This window comes from Saccostrea echinata, unplaced genomic scaffold, assembly GCF_033153115.1.
Source record: "Saccostrea echinata isolate AGI-Se365-2 ecotype Australia unplaced genomic scaffold, CSIRO_AGI_Sech_v1 ptg000062l, whole genome shotgun sequence".
NCBI lineage: Eukaryota > Metazoa > Mollusca > Bivalvia > Ostreida > Ostreidae > Saccostrea > Saccostrea echinata.
In genome coordinates this window covers 7,376,393-7,398,744 of record NW_026889811.1, presented here as the reverse complement: position 1 = coordinate 7,398,744, position 22,352 = coordinate 7,376,393, and the positions used below count along the sequence as shown (strand labels likewise).

The window sequence follows — 22,352 nt, the reverse complement described above, 5'->3', positions numbered from 1 at the left end:
TTTCCTGTGTCAGATGACCTTAGCATCAAATCACATGTTTTGTTTTATATTGTTTTACCTGATAAACAAGGTCAACATCTCATTCCTGCAACCAGACATTTTTTTCTGTAATGTTGTAATCTCTTCGTTTTTGTTGCTACAATCAACATTGTACAATAAATGGAAAAAAGGTGAAGATATCAAAGGGTGAAGATATCAAAGTGTGATTAGTCTCGTAAATCATATAAATAACAGAAGAGGACAAAAAGACGAACCTCTGAAAACACCATGGGTGAAATCAGGTGCCAAGAAGGAGTTACTGGTAAGCATTCCCTGTCGACCATCATGAACTCTCTTTATTGAAAAGGTAAACGTAATAACACATAGATAAAATTAGTCTGAGTATTATGACCTAACAATTAGAATGAAACATGTCAGGCAGAATACCGGTATGACCCAAGGATTATTTATACAGGTATTTGCAGAAAAGCTCATTATAACGAACATAAAATTTACCATATGCTGACTATAAACTAGGTCGTTGTTCAGCTCTGTAACGTCAACTTATTTATCAACAGCCTGCCTTTGGTAAAAAATTGATCGTACTCCGATCATTCTCTTTCGTACCGAATCGGTTGGGAGACATGAACACCATATGCAGATGACAGTGGAATGTAACTACATAGAAAGGGTTAGTTGGCGATGTAAAAGCTGAGCTCTTTCCGTTTGACATAGTTTACATGATAGTTTGCCATTCACATTTTAGTCTATAAAACTTCAAATTACGAAAGTTTACCGAGATACATCGAGTCGATATATATATATATATATATATATATATATATATATATATATATATATATATATATATATATATATATATATATATATATATTAACATTAGTAATATATAGTTTTCATATTATTAGGATTGACTATATGAATTATTTTGTTCATTGAGAAATGAATCTAAAAAACGAATCGCACACTTTATGAAAGCCGAAGGCTTTCATAAAAAAGTGTTCGATTCGTTTTTTAGATTCATTTCTCAATGAACAAAATAATTTATATAGTCAATGCTTATAATTCAATTTCAGCGAAAAACATGTTTCTTTTCATGTACATACTCATAATTTAGCTAACTCAAAAAATTGTGCACGAAATTTACATGCCGACAGGTGCGTAGAAATATATCGATTGGAAAATCACACGATTCATGGGAGCGGATCTAAATGCCTGTAGTACACAAGGCGGGTATAATTTTCTTTTAAATGTTATAAAAATAAAGAATTCCCCGTTATGTTTTAATTTTCTTTATAACGATTTACTAAGTTATCGATTACGCGAGTTATGAAAATCTGCACGTACAATTTTTAAAAGCGATTACACATAAAGCATGCAGAAACTTGCTTTGTTGTCAGTAAGCAAACGGTCAACGGTAACACGTCAAGTGGAGTGCAATGGAATATAAGAAAGGGAATATAAGAAAGAGACATCTTCAGGTTAAAAAAATCTAGAAATAAACTTCTTTGTCGATACACCTTAAAATATACGTACAACTTGTGACAATTAACATGGTTAATACCCTGTATAAGTTTGATGTGCAGACGAAATACTTGAGAATGTGATAACACTCAAATCAGGAAAACTTTAGTCTAAGGTCCTTCTTATCATTTAATTTTCATAACCTACATAATTTTTTTTTCTAGTTTGGTTTTCAATTTGTGCTAAATTCAATGTAAATTCTTTCTTTACAAATAAAACGCAAAACACGTGCTTCTTTACAGAGTTATATCCCTTGCCATCCCCGGCATTACCATTGACAACAATTACCTCGCTTAATAATTTATTTGAATATTTTTCTTTTTTCCTTCTCAACAAGAATTTTTATTGTAAAATTTAAAAATAGAAACATATAATTAAAATATTTCCTTTAAAGCACACGGAGAGAAACAAAAGATTTACAGAAGCTGAATTTAAATCATGAAAAGAACATTGTCGTACGTTATAGAGAGTATTAGTTTATAACACAGTCGGGTTTACTCAATTACTGGAATGAGAAACACTAACAACAAATGTATCAAAATGAATAAAGAAAAATTGTTCGGTTACTAAAATTGACATTACATTCATCGGAAAATGAATAGAAAAAATTCTGCGTAGAAGTACATTGGTTCAAAGTGATGAAAGGAAGGAAAATTGAATTATTTATATATATATATATATATATATATATCTGTTATTTTCCCTAAAGTTGTAGCAATTTAAAAGAAAAAAATTTAAGTAACAGAAAACGATCTTAAATTTTTCCAGATACAACGGTATATACAGCACAATGTAGAACAATATTTAGAAACTGCATATCGACTTCCAATTTGCCATTAAATGAAGTGCAAATAAGTCACATATCAAGTCAAATTTTCTGTTTTTCAAATAGGGAATCCCATTGTTCTGAAAAATTGAAACAGAATGAATTTGATATACGCATAAAGAGACAGGATTTTTCTTCGAAACTGCCATTTCCGATTTTTGTTTCAAAGAGGCATATTTTGAAAATCACAAAAATCGAATAAAAATTATTATCCATCCGAAATTCAAAATGTGCACATAAAATACCACTTGGTACCTCACTGTCGCAGTGTAGTGGTAAAGCGTGTGAACTCTATGCAAAGATTCTTTTACCCGAGAATGGGTTCGATTCCTGGAATGGCTGATATATATTATATTATATGAGTGTATGATTTATAAATGTTTAAAATTATACATTGATTCTTTTAAAAAAAGCAAACGAGGCAAATAAAAACGGCCAGTGATCGGAAGTGGCGAGATCTCGGAGTCACCTGTTGGTTTTTCTGATTTCTCCTTTGTATAAATAAAGAAACGAAAATATAACCTGAAGAATAGTTTGTTGATATGAATAAAAAGGCTCTACGTCATCATTGATAATTTGAAAAGATTTGTTTTTTTGAACTGGTGCGAGATTTGAAAAAGTAAACAATAGAGTACGAGGAAATGCAAAAGATTTTGACACTTACGAATCTCTGTTATTTATGTCTCTGCTTTACGGGCGATTCATTTTTGCATTTTCTTAGGTTCCTTGCATTTATGCATTTATAGATCGATGTAAATGGTCTTTATGTTACCGATGTTTCAAACCCATACATGCACCATTTCATGATTCCTTGATTATTCGTACTTATTTTAATCACGATTAATTTTTGATTGCACTGACACACTGGCCAATAAGCTAACTCGTCAATTAACAACTGGTCCTATGAAGAGAAATGTTTGTTTTAAAGATTTAAATTTTAATCAAATTACACTTGGTGGTTCAAGGTAAAATTAAAACGATGAAACACATAGGAATTGACGGGATGAGTTATCTTTATCATGATATTCTCTAGTTTGTTGTGTGAAATGGTATAACCAGAAGTCTTTCAAGAGACTGTAGTTCTACTGGTTAGTACTTATAACAAGGGAAGAAAAAAAGAAACGCTTGGACATGAAACTATGACAACAACAAAAAAATAGGATAATTAATCATTGGTTTAGTCTCTTTGTGTGGCATTTTTTTAAATTGCAATCTGACTAAATCTGCCTTTTGAAAGAATTTTACGGAAATGTTTAGTAACCATGGCAGTATCATTCATCAAAATCAAAATAATTATGTATCTCAGGGAAGTCAATTGTGTAAAATGCTTTACTGAATTCGGACTATATCTGTAGGAAGAGTAGCATTATGAAAGAATTTCACAAAAATTCTGTTTTTAGTAACCATGGCAAAACCGTTCAACGAAATCCAAAAAAAGAGGATTATATATCTCAGCCTAGTCTACTTGGGTACTTAGTTATATTAACATCGGACAAAAACTGTAGAAGAAGTAGCATTTTCGAAATTGTTTACAGACGAACAGACAATTAGAGGGTATGACAGACACTCTGTTTCGCATAATCTCTTCTGGTCTTGGACCTGTTTCAAAGAAGAAGGTACGGTTTTTAGCTTTATTGTGCCCTAAAAAATCATTGTTTTCAAAAAGTTTTGAAACTGGCTTAAATATTAGTTGAGTATATGACTGTGATAAATCAGAAAGGAATATGGCATGAAGGAGTACCATTCTGGAAATATGACGTCATTAATTTAATGCATTTCTCTATTTTAAACAGAAAAAGCCTCAAAATTGCCCATTTCTAGGGTTATTTTCCTTAAGAAAATAGTGTCCACAGCTGTCGCCCACTTTAATTTTCGGATATGTTGCGTAAATTTCTTTGAAAAATCATATATCTCAAAATCTTTGTGGGCGATGCCTGTGGACAATATTTTCTGAAAGAAAGTTCCATTGAAAATTGGTGTCTTCTGCAACTCTTTAAGAAAATACGGGAAAATGCACAGGTCTATGACGTCACAGTTAGCATTTAGAAGGTCATGTGAGAAAAATGGTTTGTATGATCTTTTTGCATGTAATTTCAATGATTCAAAAAGCATAAGTTTTAATTTTTTATATCACTTTCATTTTTAAGAAAAACACAGGGCAAGATTTGTATTGAAACCGTACCTTGTTCTTTGTCAAGGTTGGAAAAGATTTTGATGTGATGGAATCCTATTCGGACTGGGATTATGAATGTCATGCTAATATTCTTTTTCAGAAAAGGAAATAATGTACTTGGTATGAAATATTTTCTACATTATTATTCTAGTGAATGGTTTCTTTAAAAATTATTAATGTTAGTAATTGTTGACAATATATCACACTTGCATAAAAAAGAAAAAGAATCATGCATGTAATTACACTAAATGACCTTTTTAGATAGCATGTAACAACTTTCAGTGGACAACAGTTCTGAACCAATCTTGAAAAATTCTGAAAGTTAATGCACATTTTTTTCTTGAATGAAACAAAAATTAAATCAATGAAAACCATCGTCAAAAAAGAATTTCATTAACTTTTTTAGCAACTGATTTTGTTTTCAAATGAATGTTTCCATTTTTTAAAAAGAATTTAATCTCAGTAATAAGATTTATTTAAAATTAGGCTTCTGAAACACATTTGCCTCCTGTCAACACAAAGATTTTAAAAAATACTCATGATACCAAATGGATTTTTTTAAAGTTATTCTTATAAAAAGAAGACCTAGAAATGAATACCATTCTTATATACTTTTTTCCAGAAACTATAATGATGTACTTTATATATGAAATATTTCCTAAATTATTGTCCTAGTGAAAGGTTTACTTAAAAATTACTTATTTTAGTAATTGTTGACAATGTGACACTTGCTTTAAAAGAAAAAAAGAATAATGTATGTAATTACACTGAATGGCCTTTTTAGAGGACATGTAACAACTTTCAGTGGACTATAATTCCGAACAATCTTGAAAAATTCTGAAAGTTAATGCACATTTTTTTTTCTTAATTGAAACAAAATCAAATCAATGAAAGCCATCATCAAAAAATATCTCATTAACTTTTTTTAGCAACTGATTTTGTTTTCAAATGAATTTTTCCATTTTTTTTAAGTATTCAGTCTCAGTAATCAGAATTTTTAATTAGATTTGATTTAAGTTTTTTAAAAAATACATCTGATACCAAATAGTGAAATCAGATCCGTCTTTATATTTTCCATTGCTCTTAAAAACCGCGACTTAATGGTAGGTGGCTCATAGAAATTCCGCTTCTTGGAGATGAATCGACCTTTAGGTGGAATCATTCGGTAAGTTTGTTACGAAAGACTATTTCTTACAAGAGGAAATCTTCAGCGGAAGTGTTTACTCCTGGGAACCTCACTAACTTTACATGTAAAGGTAAACAAAGAAATGTACAGAAAGTACAGTTATTGTTGTTAGAGCCATTTCCATAAAATCTTTAATATAATTACAGCTAAAAGGAGATGCACGTGTCCTTGTGATAAGGTCCATGTAGCAAAGTACACAAGCACCCAAGAAGAGGCACTGATCAAAGAAACTGAAAAGATGAAAAAAGTACTTATGGTTTTAAAAAATGAAACATCTGTTGCCATGAAAAAGAAGATTAGTGTAAAGGATTTACGACCATCTGTCACAGCTTCCGGTGGTGTTTGGGTGATATTTCTGTTAGTTATGGTTGGTGTAATAGTGTGATATCAGCTGTCAAATACATACTTCATGTTTACGAAAGGCATTTTAAAAAATCATGAGATACTCTAAATCTTCTTTAACAGCAGCAAAATACATTCATTTGAACAATTAGTATTGACAATATATAATATTTCTAATTAAAGAAACATAATTTAGTTTTTTTTTAATGTGTCATCAGATGCCTTTTTTATTCTTCTGTGACGCCTGACCTTTGCATCAAATCACGTTCGGTTTTATGGGTAGACAATATTGCATCAGGTGATCAAGAAAGTGAATACTTTCATTCCTGCAATTAGACATCTTATTTTCGTTACTTTGTAATGATATCTTCGTTTTTATCAATATTGTAAGGAACAATAAATGAAAAAGGTGAACAAAAAGAACTGCGATCAATCTCATAAGTCACGTAAACAATATATTAGGACAAAAACAATTACATCTGAAACACCAGGATTTAAAGCCATAAAAATTAATTAATAGTTTCTAAGGCCAAAAATTTCGAAATTCAATGCGGTAGTCTTTTTTTTAGCAGCTATCTTTTTTTTCATGTCAGTCGTTCAACAAATGATGATATTAACCATTTCTTACTTTTCTGTTTTCCTTATATACTAATTATAATGTACTCAACTTTAAATTATGTTATTCTAAACATTTCTTTTAAAAGTTAATTAATAAAGGACTGTATAGAGTAGAAGAATAATGCCTATCTAATAAAAAGTCTATCAAATAATTGTTATGAAAAAGGGAAATAACTCAATTTTCTTTTTCAACTTAAAAAAAAGAAAATTGGGTTATTTCCCTTTTCAATATGTCAGTAAAATTGATCAATGAGGCAGTTTTTGACTTGATGCGGCGATGCCTGAGAAACTATTGATTATTTTTTGTTGTTGCCTAAATCAGGTGCCTAGGAGGAGTAATGGCAAGAATTCCCCGTCGACTGTCGTGGACCCCCTGTATTGAACAGGCAATGGCGTAACCCATAGACCAAATTTAGAATATAGCTACATAGACAGGGGAAGTTGACGATGGAAAACTTAAGACGTTTCGTTCGTCATATCAGTCATTCTACAAAAACATGCCCAATTAGGATTTTTTATGTCGCTTACAAATTTACCCTTGTAATATCTTAACTATAAATTTAAATATCGATTCCAGCTCTAAGACTTAATATACACACATGGTATTGCAAATATTTAACGATATATAGTTAAAGTTTTTTTATGATCATAATGTAATGTTGAAAAACGTATTTGACTGCAAATCTTAATAACGCTTCATTCATTTACAAATTTCAAGATGAATTTTTCAGCCGTATAAGTATTCCGAATAAATTGCAATAAATGTTTTTAAAAAAGTTTTTATCCTATATTAAAAGAAATCAAACCACTTCTCGAAAAGAAATGCATAGATCTTCTTTCATACGAAATCATAGTATGTCGCTGAAAATCAATTAACTTCCGTAACGATTTGGTTTAAATTTCATGCTTAAAATTCAGATCTCAAAAAGAACTGAAACTTATCTGAAAGTGACCACGGAACCTTATATCATTGATTCTAGTTGCGAGTCGGCTATTTTAGACCATTACATTTTCGACAAAACAAAAGGAATTAGACAAAAACGGTTGTCTCTCTTTAAAAAATAACTTCTGTAACGGTAATTCAGGAAAGTTTTTGCATTAAAGATAAAAAAAAATGTTATTATTTTGGGAGCGAAATGCTTCAAACTTTTGTTTAGCATCCTAAAACAAACGTCAATTTAACTATTGCCGAGAATTTTAACTTTTATTGCTGGAAATTAACTTCCGTAACGATTAACTTTCGTAACGATATTTTTCCAGAAATTTTAACTTAATATCGGATCCATGCGAGACTTCATGAATCATACTTAAGCGTGCTGTTCTCAACATCAGAAAACGAAAAAGTGAAAAAATTCAGCTTTATTTAAAAAATAATAAGATTTAATCAAGCATTAACCTCCGTAACATTACCTTAAAATCAATGGTATATTGAAATTGTTGTAAGTTAACGATACCAAATTCGTGGACAATTTTTTTTTACGTTCACTGATATGTCCTTTAGAGAATTATGATGTTCATTTTGATATTTGAAACAATTATTTTTTTTTTCCATGTTTTATACCCTGAATTGGTCCATTTATCGCAGAATGACTTTCATGCGTTACATTATAGTTTGCCATTTACGTTTTTCCAAGTAATTTTGATGAATGTCGAAATGAAGGCCACAGCAAAATATTTTTTCTTTTGTAAATAAGGTGGGCTAATAAAGAAGCACAATTAGTACCCACCAAAATAACAACGTATTTGGAAGACTTGATCACAAGACTACATATATATATATATATATATATATATATATATATATATATATATATATATATATATATATATATATATATATATATATATTAATTTTGGTTGTAAAGCGTCATTTGATTGGATAAAAAAATTAAAATATAGCGTATAACCTGGGTTGCCTACGTCGCAATGACTTACGTCAAAAATGTATTAATCCGCTTGACGTTACATTTAAAATACGTACAATTTAAAGGCATTTTTAAAGGAAAAATTGTTTTATTTTTTACACTTAATGATGGGAAATTAAATTATAAGGAATGACTTTAATAGTTACCCAAGTTATACTGGTATAACCTGGGTTGGAACAGTTTACGCTTTTTTATAAACCGCTTCGCGGTTTATAAAGCGTAAACTGCCCTATAAACTATATATAACTTGGGTAGCTATTAAAGTCATTCCATATATATATATATATATATATATATATATATATATATATATATATATATATATATATATATATATATATATATATATATATATATATATATATATATATATATATATATTGTAAATGAGGAACTGCAATAAAAAAAATATAAATATTTAAAACTGTTGAAAAGTCATACGTTTTGATGATATTTATCTTGTGAATATTTTATGATTCCAAGAGTTTTGGAGTTTAAAATAATCCACATTTGATTTACACCACTTATTGAATATGCTTCAGCACAGAAAGTCTAAATTTTCTCCTTCATAGCAGGTAATATTTTTTGAGGAGTAAAGATAAGGGGCTTGTAGAGCATTTTCTATGACCCTATAATGTATCTTTCCTTGTAAGATTTTTTATGAAGTTTTGAAGTTACTTCTTAGTACGGTGAATCAAATTCACTTTCTTTGACTGAAATGTAATATTAAGTATTTCAAACGTGATCATTCCTTTAAAGGAAAATGATCAGTGAGTACATGTATGTGGGTTTTTTTCAAGATGTGGAGTTAAAACCAAGTTCTTTTTAAGTTCAATTGCAATAATGAGCCTTACAAACAAATATTATATTGTTCAAGCTTTGTCAGATGGAATCATAACATATTGTTTATGTAGTATTGTGCTTCTTTCATCACTTCCAGTTTAATGAAGGTTAGATGGTACTTAAATTGCCTTTTAATTTTTAAGAAACTTTTTTCTAAAGCACTTAATTAGTTCTGTCAAAATGTCTCAGTTTTCTCCTTCATATTTAGTCCTTGAAGTGACATGATCATAGACTGAATTTATAATAGAAAAGAAGTTCTTTCATAAGATCGATCAGAGCCGTCTCTGAATCTCGGAACTTTTAAAATCATTTTCAGGTGATCATATTTAACTATATTTATACCAATATAATTATGTGCCTAGCTGGACTACAGTTGAAAGAGAAGAACAAGAGCACTTAATTAATTTTATTTTACATGGTTAATATCCAGGCAAACTGATGACCACGGTTAGTACTAGTATGTCCTTTGAATCTGATTCCTAAATTATGTTAGATAAGATTGTCTCATAGGCTTAGCTTTGGTATATGAGAAAAAGAGATACCTGGATATTTTAGACGCATAAGAATAATTTTACCTTTTGGAATCCTTTAGAGTGGAGCTTGGTGAAATTGGATTCTTTTGTGCAAATATATGCATCTTAACAGCTAATTATCTTGCTGTTCTTCTTGAAATTTTGAAAGGCATCCTAAGTGCAATTTATAGTGAAGTTCATGAAATTGATGAATGTTTAAAGACTGATAACTTAAAGATGGAATTTTACATTTCAAGCATCTCGATTTCTGGTCTGCATCAAAACAAGACAAATTTATTAAAGCAATATGGGCTGCAACTTTGATGTCGGAAGTTTGTTGCAATATTGTAATTAACTATTTCAATGACAGTAAAAAAGAACGTTCATAAACTTCTGTTGTTCATATTTGCAAAGAAGAACTATTTATAAGCTCTTTAAAGTAAAATTGCATTATTGTCATCCTGTACAATATTGATTTATTATATAATATTATACATTTCATTGTACAGAAATCTTTCTTCTGAAACATTTTTATTTTTTATTTTAGTCTAATTGATCATAAAGGTTCCAATTGCATACAGATTTTTCATAACAGCACATTTAAACAACAAAATAAAATTCTCAAAAATGCAGCTCATATTGCTTTAATTAAACACAGATCTTGTAATTTCAATATAAATCACACACTACAAAAATTTGGGAAAAAACTTATTTTATTGAATAACAAATTTCAAATGCAATGTAAAATTTGAAAATAACGAAAAGCGATCGATTTGATAAATTCTGTAATAGGGCAAAAACACTGACCCCTGGAAATACCAGAAGTTGGATCAGGTGCATAGGAGGAGTAAGCATCCCCCTGTCGACTGGGTCACGCCCGCCGTGAACCCTATGTACTGATCAAGTATACGGAGTACTCCGTAGTCAAATTAAGTATCAAAGCAATGACCTAGCAAGTCAGACATGGGCACTGTGGATAGGGTGTAGCCAAAAGAAGGCTTAAGCTTAAAGGGGCCTGGACACAGTTTCATTATTTACATTTTAAATTTCTATGCTTATTTAAAAATAAAATCAGTTAAATGAATTGAACTTACATGAATATTCTTGGAATTCAATGACAATGACATTCTTTACATCACGCCAAACATCAGTTTTTGTAAACAAGGCACGAGCTCTGTTTTTGTAAATGTTTACGTTTCACCGGGTGTATTCAATTTGTTAAACTCTGCACACATCACTGAGCACGGACTGACAATACTGCTGAGTTGGTTTTGTTTTCTCACATTTCTGCTCTGAATTTTCTGGATTATAGTTTTAATATTTGTCAATAATATACAACAAAATGTTTACTTTTCTTAAGTATTTAAAAGGATAAAATATACGTTGTGAAAGTGCAAGGATGCGTCAATCAAACTCGTCCCGAAATTCATAGTTTCAATAATTTCCAGATAAAAGAAATTTCTGAACAAGTTTTCATTATATTTCCGTGTAAATGATGTAGCAGCATATAAATCATGATATTATACAGTAAAATTTAACTGCGTTTAAAAAAATATTAATTTCTAATATGTGTCCAGGTCCCTTTAACATAGGAATATATCAAACAATTAAAAAAAAAAACTTTCTAAAGTAGCAGGATCTCGCTAAATCGTATTTTATAATATGCAAACATTCCAAAATTGTGTGGATTCAAGTTTTTATTTATTATTGACCCTGGGTGTAAGTTTGGGCTTAGAACAAATCAGTATTTTTTTTACATATGCAGTGAAGGGTTTTCGTGTGAATGAAGAAAAATTTATGAGAAACAGCAAAGACAACTTTACTCAAGTGAGCGTTGTGGACCATAAGCTTCTTATTCATTGAACTATCTGGAAACAAGGCGTGACTTTTCATTAGCAAGTAATTTAAATGTTTATTCAAACGCATCAAATTTATAAACTTTGAAAATAAAACTTTAAAAAAACCCTCGAAAAAACTTCTTGAATTGATTTTCATATCTGAAGAAAGTAAAGACATTTACTAGTAGTTTGTAATTTATGCAATTATTTTTTCATCATGCAATTGGGAGTTTCAAAATAAAAGATTTTGAACAAAGTCAACTTTGTTATTTTGCTTTCAGTGTTGAAATTTGTTTTGCACTTTCACTTTGCAGAATAAGCGCAGTCAAATTCTTCATCAGAAATAGCACTGAGAAATAAGCGCAGTTTGGTATGTCATTGAAATGCCATCGACAATTTTTTTTTCAGAATACTAGTTACCATAGTCAAATTGTTTATTGCAATGAATCAGCAATTTGACTATTCAGAATAAGCAAAAATTGTTCATTGCAATGTCATCAGCAATTTCTCCTTGCAGAATTAGGAACGTCAAACTGTACTTTGCGGTGCCATTGCCAATATAACTTTACAGAATTATATTTGTATGACTGAGGTAAAACTGTTCATTGCAATGACATTGGCAATTTGGTTTTTCAGAATAAGTGCATTCATATTATTCACTGCCCTGTCACTGGTCATTTTACTTTGCAGAACGAGTGGTCAAATTGTTCATTGCAATATCATTGCCAATTAAAGTTTGCGGAATTTTATTTTAGACAATTAACAGTTAAATGTATACTTAATTTAAGCTAATCTAAACAAATTAAAATTGTGAACGTCGACAATAAAATGAAAAAAACTAAACAAAAAAAAAAACAAACAAACAAAAACCCAAAACACAGCCCTCCAAAAATGTTCTTGCATTGATTTTCATATCTGAAGACTATAATGGCATTTCGTTTGGAAATTATGTAATGTTTTCCTCATCATGCACTTTAGTTGTTGGAACTTATGTTCTGCGCTTTCTTACATACATGTAAAATTTTACCTATAAAGTACGTTTTGCAGAATAAGCACAGACAAAATATGCATTGAAGTGCAAACAGTAGTTTCACTGTGCAGAAGCACAGTAAAAGGACTCATTGCATTGCCATTACCAAATTAACTTTGCAGAATATACGCAGTCAAATTGTTCATTGCAATGCCATCGGTTGGCTTTGCAGCATAAATGCAGTAAAATAGTAACTGCAATGCCATCGGCAATTCGGCTTTCAAGAATAAGTTCATTCAAATTGTTCATTACAATACTTTCGGAATTTGGCTTCAGTCAAATTTTTCTTTATAATGCTATTTGAATTTGGATTTGCAGAACAAATTCAGTCAAATTGTTCGTTGCAATGCTATCTGCAATTTATCTTTGCAGAATAAGTTCAGTCAAATTGTTCATTGCAATGCTATCGGCAATTTGGCTTTGTAGAAAAAGTTTTGTCAGATTATTCACTGCAATTGCAATGCTACCGACAATTGGGCTTTGCAGAATATACGCAGTCAAATTGTTCATATTGCAATGCCATTGCCAATTTTATTATTCAGAATAAGTGCAGTCGAGCTTTTCATTGAAATGCCATCGGCCACTTCCATTCACTTCATTTCATATCAGCAATTTGACTTTTCCTTATATATTATATAATATTACTTGTATATTTAAGCATATAACACCAATTTATGCCCATGATTACTAGTTGTGTGTAAAAGAGATACCGAATTAATTTGCGCTCATGTGAACGAGTATTGTATGATATCAAATTACTGATAAAATACCTGAAGTACTTTATACCTAAGAATATGATCATATATTGATTTGACAACGAAAGCAGTAAGAGGTATTGCAAAAAAATAACATTGCACAGGGCTTTTTCTTAGTAAAAAAAAAGTGGCATTACCCTTTTATCACAGATATTCTTAATACAATAATTCTAGCCAAATAGTACCTTATTAATATAACACAATACGATTATATAAAGTCATTAATGTAACAAATCGATAGAGATGTTTAAATTTCACTCTAGAAACTTGGATGATATCACTGTAGGACACAAGCAGAACTTTGTATTCTGTTGATTTCAGCCGAATTGCAGAACTTGGGCGCTTTGCGGTCGACATTGTTGCTTTTTTTTGTTTACCTGATTAAACAAAATACGTAATCAAATTAGAATTCAACAATTCATTTCGATTAACTGAAATCACACGAAATGGTAAGTTTTCTACACTCATAAGTGTCCACACTAGTTAAAAAAATAACTTAAATTAACTTTAATTTAGGTTTTAAAAAAGTATTGCATTATATCTACTGAAAAAAAAGAAACTAAAGAATTTAAAAAAGAAACCAAAACAAAAGATTCTATATCATCTTATAATTTTTATCTAGAATCTATAAAATCATAAAAGAAATGTCAATGCTGTTATTCAAAAGAACTGCACTTGTGGCCTTGTTGAATAGCTATTCGAACACTCGGACCGGGTTGTCATTGATGTTGTATTTCCTCATGGTGGTCTATAAGGCAGCATGCCACACTCTGTCGAAGGCTTTCTTGAAATCAATGGAAACATGATAAAGATCTTGCTGGTGTTGTAAGTACTCCTCGCGGATTATTCGTAGATTAAACATCTGTTCGATGGTACTTCTTCCTGTTCTAAAGCCTACGTGTTCTTCAGCAATGATGGTTTCAGTCTATTTAATAGGACTTCAGCATCACTTTACGTGGGTGAGTTATTTAACTGATAGTACGATAGTTATTATATAAATGTAGGTTTCCTTTCCTTGGTAAGGTGATGATCAATGATTGTGTCCAGGATTTGTGTCATAACTTACGTAATTGAAATCTTAGTAAATTATGAGTGTGTACATGAAAAGTAGCTATAGTATGTTTGTCATAAAATTAAATTATAAGCATTGAATATATATATTATTTTGTTCATAGAGAAATAAATCTAAAACACGAATCGCACACTTTTTAAATTCATTCTAAAAAATAGTTTGTAGTTCACTTCATATCACTTCACAGATTTCAAAGATCGTCAAAACATCTGGGGAAATTCATTATAGAAATGAAGTTCTGTCACCAATTGAAAGATCGGAGCTCACTGTATTTAAAATTTATGTAAAATAAAACTGGAAAATTAATAGAATTCAAATTCTACTTAAGATATATCACCCTAGCACTATTAATCTTATTGATTATTGTAAAAGAACAGACAAAGCATTCAAATCCTTAATCTTCATTATTTATTTACAACACAATTAAGAGACTAGAGACGATAAGACTTTATGTGCAGTCCACTAAGGCAAGCCCGCTTTGATGAAATAGGGATTGTAAGATGGAAAGGACTTATGGTTTTCTTATGCCAGCTATATTATTGGTTGGAATAGTTTTATATTTAGGTAAGTACACAAAGAAATTTTATATAGATATATATCCATTGAAAATCCGTTTTCAATAAACCAAACCTTATGATATCAAGTAAACAAATAAATATTTCATTAGAAAAAAAAACGGAAGGTCAATGATAGAATCAAAATAATTTTATTAATAAATCATTGAAATCAAATACACTACATCAAAAAGCTTCTTTTTTTAATTTTTGGTTTATTTCAATAAGTATTTCATTTATTTCTAGTGTGTTTTACTGTTAACGTGTCATGCAGCAAAACACAGACCGACATAAAAAGGATAAACTATTAAGAGGCAGTCCACCAAAAAACCAGGCAATGGGTGGCACATCGCATGTCAAGGATTTTAATTATTTTTTGCATGTAGACTTATTAAAGGAAATGTTTACACATGGCAACATCAAAATTTTTTTTAGTGTTCCTCTAGTCCTATTTTTGGTAAGTGCTTAATTTTAAGTGCAAAAAGGTCAACATGTTGGTTAAAAATTCTTTACGTTTTTGTTTTGTTTTATTTGAAACAGATACTCAAAAACTGGAAATGTCAATAAATATTATTTATAGTATAAACCCTTATCTTTTATAATATCAATGAATAAGACACCAATTTATATTTCTTTAGAAAAAATTATGTGGTCTAAACTTTAGTTAAGCAAGTGACTTAATGAATTCACTATCCAATTTTCATTACGTTCTAAAATCCAATACATTAAAATGTCAAAACTTTCTCCTCATGTTATTATAAATACAAAGTACAAATTGTTGAATCAATTTAAAAAATTGGTGGGAACAGGTACATTGAGAGAAATATGAAGCGTCAAATTATCTACTTTTTATAAAGGATGACTGCACTTAAGGACATGCGAAATTTGCGACAAAATAAACTTTCAAAACAAGCATTTTTCTTTTCATTGCAAGAATGGTCAAAATCCAATCTACAACTTTATGTAATTACGTTTAATAAAAGTGTGTATTTACGAAGTTTGAATCTGTTTTCAAAGGCAGGGGTCATCATAATTTCTTGAATCTCCGTTCGATAATGAGGACGCCCATTTTTTTACCGACTTTATACATAGTCAGCGCATGTTTGTCTATTGTTCTACGTTTAACAGTAGTTGTATATTTGCATAAATAACAATGTGCCAAAAGGAGATTAATAGACAAATATGCGCTCATGGTTAAAAAGAGAAAAAACTGCTTCTTCTTACATTCGTTTTCTGTGTTGTAACCAAGGATTGTGACTTGTTGAATATTATAATTCACCACGTGATTTCTTACCTCAGGTAACTTTGTGAATACTAGATTCCGTCACGTGACTTGTAAGGTAGCATGTTATGTGCTAACTAGGACATTGTGTTCGAACACGTTAAGTCATCTGGCATTGATATAAAATCTGCTTTAATCACATTAACGTGCTCATATTGTTAATTTCGTTTTGAAACCTTTGTCAGAAGTGTATTTGTGCCACACAGAATGGAGAGGGAGATTGGAAAGAGTGATCACGTTCTTTTTTCCAAACATGTCATTGTTATTTATCAAGTCTAATTTTAGACCCATTCTTACAATGTTAGCCCCACCTCTCTTGCATATCTAATGTTCAATCAAGGGCAGGTAAGTGTAAATTCACTATATTTGAAAAGCAGCAAGGACAAAAAACATTGAATCATTTTATTGTATCACAGTCTAAAATCATTTTAAGATTTAAATTTGGTTCCAAATTGACAGGATTCTTTCATAAACATACAAAAGTGAAATAAGATTTAGATATAAAAGCAACAGAAGCAATCGAAAAGGACCCAAAAACAGGCGTTAAGTGCAGTCATCCTTTATTTAAATTAAACCGATCCCGACCGGAATTATATAAAGAAGAAAACTACTATGATTTCATCATGAAATTTGGTTGTTTTGTTTTAATATGGTTTACAAATTACTTGATTTATTTTTAAACATATTTTTTAGGTGGCAATTACCATTAATTTGATTACTTAATAATATTGCATTAATTTCGATCGGGATCGGTTTTATTTCAATCGGGATTGGTTTCTATATTAAAAATTAGAAATATTTTCTAAAATCGGTTCTTCGTTGTATTTCATCACCTTTTAATTACTTGTAAAACATCTGTTTGATTTCTTGATACACACCTATTTAATAAGATATTTATTTCACGTAACAATTAAAAGTAAATTTTAAGCTTAATAAAATATCTCATTTCCAAGAAAAATAATTTTTTAAATTATCTGAAATAAAAAGAAAATCTAAAAAAAAAATAAATAAATAAATAAATAAAAAAGTCCTGCAGTGGCGAAATTATACATGCACGTACTTTAATCCAGCAAGTATTTTTTATGTGTACAGCCTCGGCTTTAATCCAATTTTTTCATCCATTCATCATATTAAGGAATATTTTCCTGCTCTAAGAAATTTAATTTGAAATAAATAAGAAAAAACCTGTACAATTACATACATATAATCATGATAATAGAGGCCAGAAATGATGGCACGAAAAAATAGCGGGGGGGGGGGGGGGGCGTTTGGGTGGCATCCGTTTTGTAACTGGTTTGATAATAATGACATATTTTGGAAAGAGCTAGGTTCACTTTATGCCTAAAATGGCCCTGTAGATATACCAATTAATTGACTTACACCCTTTGTACCATTTTCAACATTAATATAAAGTAGAGACTTAGTGCTTTCAGTATATCTAACAGAATTTCCTTTGAAAAGTCCAGGCATTGGAAAACAGGTTGTGTGAAATTGCAATGTTATTAAATTTTGCAAAAAAAGGTGTTTTTGAGAATCTTCAGCAAAGAATTAAAATATGAGCACACCCCTCGATCCAAAAATTAAAATATGTTTTATAATCTTCATTAACAGTTCTTTAATAATATATTTACACATTTTGGATCGGAGGTTGTGCTATATACGAAATATTGAAAAATGGCACCATTTTTCGGCCATTTTCGAAGAAATATTCAGGATATGTGAATAATGACGCAATTCATGACGTCATAATGCATTTACTAACAAGAAAATTACGTCATTTTCAGTAGATATTCATTTAGCAAGTATTCAAGTATCATTTATTGCCTTGTCGACTAAATTATTGCAGTTGTGAATTTTCAGAAATTCACAGGGCCAAAAAAGGCCCTAAGTGGCTCTTGCTCTTTACCAGCCCACTGACTTATTTTAACTCCATATAAAGTATAAGGATATGTGGAACAATTGTCAAATTTTAAAAACGAAAATAAAAAGAAATGTTCCATTGAATCATCTGCTGTTTTAGTGTAAGCTTGAAGTGGGGCGTCCAGCAGTAGTCCTGACAACATTTTCCTCATTAAGTAGTAAATTTATAGATTTCTATAACTTTTTTTCTATTTCAGTTTTTACATTTTTAAAAAAATTAAAGTCTAAACAGAATCTGAACCACCGACACCAATAGTAAACAACCATTGCTAATTAGTGAAGTGGGATGTGACGAGTACTTCCGTTCTCACAACTGTTAAAACTTATTCGGTCCGACAGTCGATCGTGAGCAATCGTATAATGCTGACTGCATATTTGAAATGACTGCATATAAGTTAACATATTCAAGTATTAACAACACTTCATGAAGTGCACATCTCGACTTTGCTAAATTTAATGTTGCGTAAATCTGGAATATTCATCAGTACTGCATAATAAGAAATAATTCTTAATCTTTTCACATCCCATTTTTATCAGAAATGTTCATAATAAAATACACTAGAAAAATTATTTTTAGGAATTATAAAATACCAGTATATGCATGTGCTATTAACTCATTTTAAAAAAAAAATAAAACAATTTAATCCTATTATGATTACTGTAAAGACTGTAATTAAAAAAAGACGTTTTGTACATGTATAAAATTACTTATCAATACTCATCTATAGCTGTCTGAGGCACCGCCCGTGAATAAAATACATTCTGGATCACAATATTATTTAATGCACTCGGAAAAGTAATTGGACAGAAAAGAGAAATTATTTAACTTAACGTTTTAAAAATCTTTTTCTTTGCACGTTTACATAAATTTACCATCTTCCGCGGAATATTTGCAACTATTGTGACGAAATATTAGATAGGTATTTGACGTCACTGATACATCAATGGAAACGTGGATTCAACCTGAATAATAAAGCAAATTTTAAACTAAATATTATGTTTGGAGGTGAAAATTAATTCCGTTTTTGAAAATAAACCAATTATTTTTGGTTGAATGATATTCTTCAGCGTATCAGTTCTAAATATTTCACAGGGGTTCTGATAGTAAGATGTTTAGCCGATTTCCCGATGCTACGGGAGATAACTCTTGCATCACAGAATTTCATAAAAATGACTGTCTATTTTGCAAGAAAACTACTATTGAAAATATTTTTCCCACTGATTTTATTTTTTAAATTGAAAAATGAAATGTTTCTTGATTTAGTTTGGAGTGAATTATAGATCTGTTGAAAATGTATTAGAATTTACAGTTCTTTGTTTCCAACCTACATTCAATGGTTTATATAGGGGAATTCAAATACACAAAACAAAACGATATTTTAGTAAATAAGCTATTTTCAAACAAATCTTAACTTACATTATTCCATATGGACTACATTAATATTGTTTTCAATAAAATATCAAATATTCGTCACATTCGATGTGGTATTACGCAAAGAATGGGATTATAAGAATTTTCTTCTGTTCCGTTTATTCATTTGCTTATTTTTTTAAAAATATTTAATTTCAGTCTAAGAAACGTCAAAGCGTACGCTCATGCTAATGTGTATATTAGGTTAATGAGACTATGTGCTTTGACTTTCAAATACTTTACCCCTAAATGTGACTATTCTAACGATATTGAGATTTTACCTTCGCAGGTTGAAGACGTAATCTAACTTAGTGGTAGTGTTCTCGCTTATTGATGGAGAAGTTCGGGTTCGATTCGCGTTCCCTGTGCCGCGTCAATCCTACCACGGAAATACAATAGGTAGTGACTGTTCCTTCGCCAAGCACCCACATAAGTTTTGTTTTGTTTGTTTGTTGTTTAACGTCCGTCTCGAGAATTGTTCACTCATTTGGAGACGCCACCACTTACCGGTGGAGGGCTGCAAATTTGTACCTATACTCGGCACTCAGGGCCATCGGGCGGTGAGGGAACTTTTTCGAGCAAACACTTACTGCGACTCGGGACCTTGGTTTACACGGTCTCATCCGATTGACCGGTCCACGTCCCGCAGTGGATTCGAACCCGCGACGTAAGGATCAGCTCCTTACTCCGCGACTCTAGAGCAGACGCTCTAACCCCTGCCCCAAGCAGTCGACTCCGGTACAAGTAGTGAGTCACGGATCACGTTGACACGATAAAGATCCCTCACTGCCGTCCACTAAGCGACATGCATATGTCAAAATTCATAAATAAACGAATATTACTTTTAAGATGAAGTTTGATTGTAATTCAACCAAATCAACTTAATGCTGAGGAATCACATGATATGTGACGTAGGCAATAACGTGATTCAGTCTTGGTGAAACCAACAATCATTCCACTTTTCTCAGAAAGAAATTTCCAATGGGAGGGTGTGGTGAGCATGTGATCTCCCTGTAAACATGTATCATCTATATAAATGACTCTATTGAAGTAATTTGGAGAAAACTGGCTTTAGTAACTTAGTGAAAACTCTAGGCGAACTTGTAAGCACCACTGGTAAATATCGGAATTGATAACAGATCCCATTCCATAAGAATATCAAAAAAAAAATTAATGATTCAAGTAGGGATGACTTTTTTTTTTTTTTTTGTTCATAAGGCGAAACAGTTTTTTGTTTGTCTTTGAGTTGAGTGCTCAATTTTGTGGACATCTCCATTTCCTTCAATTTAGTCTCCAGACTGTCTCCCAACAAGTTTTTTGTAACTTCATTTGAATCGTTACATTCTAGCAAGGTATCAAGTCTTGATTGATTAAATATCTTCTTCTTTGGGAAATGTCAGTGAATGCTATCTGCATTAAGTGAAATGTGACTTTTGTTAAGTTTAGGCAATGCAGAGTACATGTACATAAATATATATGTGTGTAAAACCTTTTTTAGATGTACAGTGCAGGAAACTAATTTTGTTACAGCATCAATGCTGATTTGAATGCTTCCTTTGCTTGCTGATTTAATGCTAGTAATCCTTATCCTGATGCTGTTTTATAATTAGGTCAATGCTACCGGAAGTAGCATCATGCTACCGGAAGTAGATAATGAATTTCAGCATTGCCGTTTAAAGCAATAAAAGTGCCTTTTACAATTATTTGATCATAATATCTCACTCTTTATCAATAATGTGGATACTTTAACCAATATTCTTTCTTTCTTTTTAATTTTTTACTGAATTAAAACTCATTGATTTTCTGATGCCATTAGGATAATGCTGATTTTAAGTAGGGTAGGTCAATGCTGGTTTTATCCTTTGCTTGCTGATGCTGATCCTGGTAATACTGTTTTTTAAATGCTGATCCTGATGCTAGCTCGATCCTGATGCTACTAAGGCTTATGCTGATGCTGGTTTATGTAACAAAATTAGTTCCCTGCACTGTAGATGCACAGAAAAGTTTTCAAAAAGACGTAAAGTTGAAAACATGGCCTTCAGTTGAAAATTCTGAACTCTCTGAAGTTTGGCATCCAAATCTTGTGTCCTTTTCTTCAAAGAAGGCCATACACTTTTTTGTCGTTTTTTTTTAACAAAGAACTGTTCACAATTGCAAGGTGATCATAGATTTTTGCTAACACTTTTGCTTTTTCGTCATTAACTCGTGCATTGAAATTCTCCATCACATGTTTCGCTTGATCATCATTTATCTTCGGTCCTCTCTTGTAGAAAAATGACACCGTAGAATAATGACCCTCTGTCATTTTTTTAGGCACATACATAGGGGTCATTAAAATCACAAAGTCTTATGATATGAAGTGTTCATTTCTAAAAGCTTTAAAGTTTAAATTACAAAATTAAAAGGTATTACTATACTTAACATAAATTACACAAGGTGGTGTGTCCCAATTAAAGGAAAACATAACAAGGCTATAATGATGTTCTTTGACTATTAGAAAAAAATACGCGCTTTCTTTGATTTGTTTTATCACATTTAAGG

The 22,352-nt window shown here is 30.8% G+C and overlaps 1 protein-coding gene across 1 annotated transcript in view; it reads left to right on the top strand.

Annotated features, from left to right (window-relative positions):
- Positions 1-267: 267 nt before the first annotated feature.
- The window catches only part of LOC133175347 (uncharacterized), a 30,477-nt gene continuing 8,392 nt past the window's right edge, over positions 268-22,352 (top strand). The window contains exon 1 of the mRNA XM_061310440.1: positions 268-301. Coding sequence (XP_061166424.1) covers positions 268-301 — 34 coding nt within the window. The remainder of the gene's footprint in view (positions 302-22,352) is intronic.